This window comes from Stegastes partitus, unplaced genomic scaffold (assembly GCF_000690725.1).
Source record: "Stegastes partitus isolate 25-593 unplaced genomic scaffold, Stegastes_partitus-1.0.2 Scaffold1459, whole genome shotgun sequence".
NCBI lineage: Eukaryota > Metazoa > Chordata > Actinopteri > Pomacentridae > Stegastes > Stegastes partitus.
This window is the reverse complement of record NW_007579190.1, coordinates 50,060-57,803: the sequence shown is the minus strand read 5'-3', so window position 1 is coordinate 57,803 and position 7,744 is coordinate 50,060. Positions and strand designations below refer to the sequence as shown.

Here is a 7,744-nt window from a genome sequence, read left to right as displayed (position 1 = left end):
ACAGGACAGCTTGGATGGTGTAGAACCGAATCAGCAACTCCTCATCGTGTCTCCTCAGCTGTCACAGGAAGTACATCCTCTGCTGAGCCTTTTTGAAGCTGCAGCGGATGTTCTTCTCCCACTTCAGGTCCTGGGTGATTGTTGTCCCCAGGAGCTTGAAGGACTCTACAGCTGACACAGGGCTGCTGCTGATGGTGAGGGGGAGCAGTGGCGAGGGTTGTCTCCTAAAGTCTACTCTCATCTCCACAGTCTTGAGCTTGTTCGGCTCCAGGTTGTTCTGGCTGCACCAAAACACCAGCCGCTCAACCTCCTGCCGATATGCAGACTCGTCACCGTCCTGGATCAGGCCGATGATGTGATGATTCAATGCTCTTTGTCCACTAATGAAGTAGAGAAGGCCGTGAAAGATAGCGTGCACAGAACTAAAAAAAGTCCAAAAGTAATCATGCCTGCACCGTGCACCTTGGTGCATGAAGAGCGTGCTCAGCAGATGTGAGCAGAGGAGAAATCTTTTTTATGCCTGTATAAATGTTTCAACAGTTCTTGACCCTGTAGTCACTTGTTCAGACTCTGTACTGTGCATGTGATCTCCTTGCTACGAGTAAAACATTGCTTTAAATTGAGAGAAGACTCCATGTATTGATTTGGAGCAGTTAGGACTCTGAAGAATTTTCCTACCAGTTCTACTATCTGATTGCATTTTTCTTTAACTTGTTCAAACACTTTCAGCTTCTCCTGTGGAGACTTCAGGAATTCCTGGAGCTCGTAGAAGAAAGTGTAGTTCTTATGTAGTGTTTGAACCTTCAAATTCCAAAGTTCCAGTATCTCAGCTGTCCCCTCAGTCAGGATCGGTAAAATATTCTCAGCTTGTGCTCAGTGGAAGCTGGTGATTTCATCTGAATGTGAATCAATGTGTGTCTCCCCTCAGTCGAAACTTATTTTTGCTTCTTAGTGGGCTCCAGTATTTTCTGTAGACCAAGGTTCTGTTCAGCATTTTCAGCCATTTGAGGAATTCAGTCTTCCATCTTACTCCCATTTTGAAGCATAACTGTATACTTTAAAGCCTTACATCACTGTCAACAAAAATGTAAATGTTTGAAACAAAGCAAAAAGGCGAGGAAAGCTTTGGGCTGGCTGCCGTGACTCCACGACAATGAGTCCGTCCACACAGCACAGGTGGCAGAAGCAGATAAATGTAGCTTTGAACTGAACTGTTGTCCCATGAACCTTAATCACCCAACTGCATCCTCTGTGTTCTGTTTCCCAAACTGAAATCCCATTTGCATGGTCGCCATTTTTAGAGTGATGATGAAGTCATCCATGCTGTTTGACAGTTTCAGGTGAAACCTAAAAATTGTTGGACCAAGTGCACTGAAGTTGAAGGACAATCTTCCCCTGTGATATTTTCTGGTGAGGCTTTCTTCTTCAATTTTCACCTCAGTTACTAGTTGTGGTAGTCTTCAGCAAACTTATGACTGTATGTGTATATATATATATATTCCATCCATCCATCCATTATCTATACACCACTTAATCCTCATTAGGGTTGTGGGGGGGCTGGAGTCTATCCCAGCTGACTCGGGGTGAAGGCAGGGGACACCTGGACAGGTAACCAGTCTATCACAGGGCTACACTTAGAGACAGACAACCAAGTACACTCACATTCACACCTACGGACAATTTAGAATAACCAATTAACCTCAGCATGTTTTTGGAGTGTGTGGGAGGAAGCCGGAGAACCCAGAGAGAACCCACGCTGCAAGATTCCGGTGCCCCCACTGGGACGCGAACCGGCAACCTTCTTGCTGCGAGGCAACAGTGCTACCAACTGTGCCACCCTGCAGCCCTATATATATGTATATTGTTATTATTATTTTAGTTTATTTTATCAAATAGATTTTGGGGGCTTTTGCCTTTATTTAGAGCAGTGGAGAGAGACAGGAAAGGGGGGAGAAGAATGGGGAGAGACCTGCAGCAAAGGGTTGTGAGTGGGAGTTAAACCCATGACTGCTGCATCAGAGAACCATAGCCCCTGTTCATGGGTCACCCGCTCAGCTAGGTGAGCTATGGGAGTGCCCGATGGTTTTATCTTTAACCACTCCTCTTGGTAAAAATGGTCCGGTTCAACTACATTTTTGGCTTCCAGTTTGAAGCAGGTTTTGTCCCTCTCTCTAGAATCAGACAGTCAGCTGACAGAAAAGTAATTGCCAGACTTATTTTTCTCAAATGTGAGACTTTCACTTTTTCTAACAAACATTTTACAGTTATTTTATTAATAACTTTGAAGCCTGAACTGCTTGTTAGAGAAAAAAAATCCAAAAATATGGACATACCAAATGAGGCATGAGCAGATTGATCCATAATCAAAATAAGCCACTTGGTTGTGTAGCAGGACAGTCTTGGGCTTGTAAGCCAACAGTGGTGCTTTAAGATACTGTCAAAAGTGGGTTATGGCCCTCTGCACACACTCTCTCCCACTGAGGCCAAGAATACGCCCCTTCTGGTTCGTCGCTGGCTTCAAACATTTGCAGGAAACAGTGTTGCCAACTTGGAGACTTGCTCTCTAAATCTGGTGACTTTCCAAACCCTCTTGGTGATTATTTTTTTCCCCCCAAAAGTGACTAGCGACAAATCTAGCGACTTTTTCTGGTGTTATTGGAGACTGACGGAAACATACGTATCGTTGTGCAGTTACTGTCCTCAATGAGCAGCGGGAGCTGCTGTGAGCTCCTCCATGTCCCGAAGTCAGTGGCGATTCTAGGTTTAATTTCTAGGGGGGCCAATCGGGGGCCAATGCTATATTTTGGGGGGCACCCAGTTACTGCGTTATTCGTAGATGTAGCCCACAGCAATTTTTCGAGAAGAGAAGTGTTCTTTACTTGTACGCCAGCTCTGATCCAGTTCACTCCCCTCCCTTTTTTGTACTATAATCGTTTTAGGTAGATTTTATTGGACTGTAATAAAAATAATTGCATTGCTACAGAACCACGTCTCCTGCCTCATGGTAAAATGGACCTGTGTGCCTCTGAGGTTGTTGCCAGAGGTGGAACGATTCCTTGAGTGAAATTCCCAAGGTGGGGCTGTCAGCAATTACCAAGCTATCGGGTGAGTCTACACTTGCTCTGGCTCCAAGCCCCGCCACACCTGCTACCAAGAAGTACAAGTGGCACAAGGTGAGTCAGTTGTTGTTGCATCTAAAAACTAAAAGACACAAAAATGCACCACACCCAGTGTGATAAAGCTCCACCTGTTTCCTTATTCACACAAACCAGCCGACAGAAGAGGACACTCAAACACTGAAACTAAGACGATACTATTCAAGCAGAGGCAAATTCCAAACTACCACAGCAGCAGGACAGCTACAGGATACAGGAGGGAATACTCCAACCTGCCGCTGATTTTAACTACTTAACGTGAGTATACAGAGAAACAAATCAGAAAATAACTTTATGGAAATGTAAGTGTCTGACTTGTGCCTGGTGTGTTCACAGTGTCAGTCAGAGACAAAATGGCCGCTAGATTTGAGGAGGATCTCACCTGCCCTGTCTGTCAGGACATCTTTAAAGATCCTGTTATCCTGACATGCAGCCACAGCTTCTGTAAAAACTGTCTGCAAAGAGCATGGAGGAATAAAGTAACACGTGAGTGTCCTGTTTGTAGGACCGTTTCTGGTAGGAATCCCCCACCAAAGAACTTGGTTTTAAAGAACCTGTGTGAGGCTTTCTTATTGGAGAGGCATCAGAGTGCTTCTGTAGGGTCTGAGAGTCTCTGCAGTCTGCACTCTGAGAAACTGAAACTCTTCTGTCTGGATCATCAGCAGCCGGTGTGTGTTGTCTGCAGAGACTCAAAAATACACAACAAGCACGAATTCAGACCAACAGATGAAGCTGCTCAGGATCGCAGAGAGGAGCTCCAGGAATTCCTGAAACCTCTACAAGAGAAACTGAAGGTCTTTGAACAAGTTAAAGGAAACTATGATCAAACAGCAAAACACATTAAGGCTCAGACTCAACACACAGAGCGGCAGATTAAGGAGCAGTTTAAGAAGCTTCAACAGTTTCTACAAGAGGAAGAGGAGGCCAGGATCACTGCTCTGAGGGAGGAAGAGGAGCAGAAGAGTCAGATGATGAAGGAGAAGACTGAGGCTCTGAGCAGAGAGATAGCAGCTCTGTCAGATACAATCAGAGCCACAGAGGAGGAGCTGAGAGCTGAAGACGTCTCATTCCTGCAGAACTACAAGGCTGCAGTGGAAAGAGTCCAGCAGCTCCCCCTGCTGGATGATCCACAGCTGCACTCAGGAGCTCTGATAGATGTGGCCAAACATCTGGGCAACCTGAGCTTCAACATCTGGAACAAGATGAAGACGATGGTCTCCAACACTCCTGTGATTCTGGATCCAAACACTGCTCATCGCAGACTAATCCTGTCTGAAGATCTGACCAGCGTGACATGTGGAAAGATACAGAAGCTTCCAGACAACCCAGAAAGACTTGACTACTTTGCTATTGTTCTGGGGTCTGAAGGCTTCAACTCAGGGACTCACAGCTGGGATGTTGAGGTTGGAGATCATACATACTGGGCTGTGGGTGTGGCAACAGAGTCTTTCCAGCGGAAGGGAAAAACAGCGTCTGGATTGTGGCAATTAAAGTGTATTGATGGTCAATTTTCAGCTGTCTCACCAGATCTCAAAACTATCCTCTCACTGAAGAGGCTGCAGAGAATCAGGGTTCATCTGGAAAAAGGAAAACTGTCATTTTCTGATCCTGGTGCAAATGCACACATACACACTTTCACACACAATTTGACTGAAAAGTTGTTCCCATTTATTCACACTGGGAACCAACTTCCATTGAAGGTATTACCAGTGGAGTCTGAGGAGAATGGTGATGTCACCAGTGATAATAGTGATGATGATACTGATGGTGATAACAATGATGGAGATTATGAAAGTGATGAAGATAATGAAAGTGATGAGGAAAATGGAAATGCTGAAAGTGATGAAGATAATGAAAGTGATGTCACTGATGAAGATAATGGAAATGCTGAAAGTGATGAAGATAATGAAAGTGATGTCACTGATGAAGATAATGGAAATGGTAATCGCTATGAAGCTCTTTTTGGTGACATTACTTTCGATTCAGATGAGGGGGACCTGTAATTGATGGGGATTGAAGGGAGATTATCGATGATGAGGATGATGATGATGATGATATTTCAAAAAAGAGTCTCTAGATTATAACTTTTTTTGCTTATGGCTTCATATCATTGCTTCTCCATTAGTGTAAATTAACCAAAAATAGGTATGACCAACTGGTCTGCAGTTTTTAACCACTTTGGAGCACAAATTAGGACTTGAAAGCATCAGAGAGCATCTTGGGGCCAAGTCAGAAAAACGTTTGAACTCTGAGGTGAAGTTTATGATCAGGAGCAGCTTGTCACAATAATAGGTTTTTACTTTGACTTAACCAGTAACATACAGGATCACTCGCTCTGCCCTGGCCTTGACTTTGTCAGACAAATAGAGTCTGGTTTTATCTGTGTAAAAAACCAACAAATAAGTCATCCAGGTGCTCAACTCCATTACCTGAAGCAGAAAGTGTGTGTTTAGGCAGCTTTAGAGGGAAAATCAACAAATGTTATTAGTATTGAGATATTATTGAACGTTAGAGGATTAAGATTTTAACTTTTTCAAAAGCAGACCGATACCACATATCACACGTCTTCCTTCAACGTCAGTTGGTTTCTCTGGTCAGCAGGTGTCAGTGTTGCTCAACTTTACCTGGAGGCTTGTAAGACTTTTTAGGGTTACAGTTAATAGATATGTCTTTTTTCTTTTCTTTTCTTTTTGAGATAGAGATCCAAATTAAAGCTGATTTAAAATAATAATAATAATGATAATAAATAAAGAAAATAAAAACTCTAAGAGAATTCAGTAGTCCTACAATGATGCAAAAGTAGATAAAACATGATTTTGATCACTTTTTCGTTTGTATCTGTCTTTTATGAGAGGAATTTACTCATTATCATTCAAATGTATTCATCTTTTGTAGATGATCCCATTTACATGTGTACATATAGTTCTAAGTGTATTTACTCAGGTGATACTGAAGCACAGATTGGATGCATGTGTACCATTTTATACTACTTTATTTCAAGTTTATTTCAGAGGCAGATCATGTACTTTTATGGTTGTTACATGCATATTTGTTAAGTTCATATATAGTTGCATTTTGTTGTCATAGTGCATGAGTAGGAGTGAAGATTTTGAGCATATTTGAATATTGGAAGGAGTCTTCTGTACAGTGCAGTGTCTTTCTACCCTTTATTACATTAATGTGACAGATTTATGAGTTTCTTTGACTCTTACTTTTACTCTGTGTGGCACTCTGCTATGTCTCATGGTTTCAATTGCATAATGAATCTGGGTGGAAAAATATCTAAATAAATATTCAATCATATTTTAAGATGTTTCATGGTTTTATTGGAATAACTGTTTGAGTAAGAATGAAACAAAATGTGTGTAAAATCATTTAGTTAGTCTTTGGAAGGGCCTGTCCTCCGTCTTAGCGATGGCTGGATGTAATAAACAAACAAAATTGTGTCTTGGATTGATGAGCCATGTCAACAATATAAAATAGCAGCAAAATTTGGAATCTTGTCACAAGCCCTTGGATTTATCGTGTGAGTCTGTGTGGATTTCACCGCCTGACGGCTGCAGAACCATCCTGAGGAGCTAGACACCTGGAAAACGTTGACAGCACATTATTAGATCAGTATTAATAATATAATTTAATATATCAGTCACAGGGGAGACTTTTTTTTTTACTTTTAATGACAATCTTAATACTTGAGGTAAATTTAGCTGACAGTACTTACGCTGCATTTTAAGTGACAGATTTTTATTTGTACTGAGAGGTTACTTGTCCTGCCCCCTTCACTTAAGTAAAGGAGTACTTTTTTGAGTACATTCTCTACCATTACTTTTGGGTATTTTTTATTTTATTTTTTTTTACCAGATTGTATATTTTCTCCTTAATCTAAATTTTAACTTTATTGAAAAATGGATGCATGATAATGTCACTGCTGTATTTCCAGCATACAGCAAATACAGTCACTTAAGATTTATTGTTTAATTGTTTATACCATGTCAACACTAATGCCTTGGTCTCCATGGAAACCACACTGGTGGTTGGTGGATTCGGTGGTCCAGTGATTCAGCAAAACACACTCATGCAAACACGCATACACCACTGTGGCATGTGGGTTGCCGTGGTAACCGGGCTGGCAGGAAGGTTTCTGTTGCTGTGACTCAGCTTGTTGCCGGGTGAATCAGTAAAATACACCAAGAGACAGAGTGTGAGGATGTTGTGTTTATCACAACAACAGAGTGAACGTCAACAGCCTGGATGTTTGATGATAGTGAATTCAGTTACAGCATATTATTAAAAAACAATTCTGCTTAAAGACAGAACAGAAAAGAACCTACTCAATGGAAATAAACAGGATATTGAAGATGTCTAAAACTTTAATCTAACTTTAGCATTAACAAGGAGCATATACACATTAAAAATGCTTTATCATGCACAATAGTGTGGTTGTGAATAAACAAAAGTTAATTTTAAGTCTTCATAAATGCAGTTAACGTCTTCTGCGAATACACATTTTATGTTATTATTATTATTATTATTATTATTTATGCTTCATATTTTTATTATAGGGCTGCAAGGTGGTGCAGTTGGTAGCA

At 41.4% G+C, this 7,744-nt stretch overlaps 1 protein-coding gene across 1 annotated transcript; it reads left to right on the top strand.

The window, feature by feature from the left end:
* The first annotated feature begins 3,271 nt into the window (after positions 1 to 3,271).
* Positions 3,272 to 5,158, top strand: LOC103370656 (tripartite motif-containing protein 35-like). The gene is made up of 2 exons (XM_008299778.1): positions 3,272 to 3,413; positions 3,492 to 5,158. Exon 2 carries the CDS (start codon positions 3,509 to 3,511, stop codon positions 5,156 to 5,158), a length of 1,650 nt encoding a protein of 549 aa, XP_008298000.1. The 5' UTR covers positions 3,272 to 3,413; positions 3,492 to 3,508.
* Positions 5,159 to 7,744: the final 2,586 nt, after the last annotated feature.

Coding starts and splice junctions, on each gene's coding strand:
- LOC103370656 (XM_008299778.1), top strand. CDS start 3,509: ATGGCCGCTAGATTTGAGGAGGATCTCACCTGCCCTGTCTGTCAGGAC.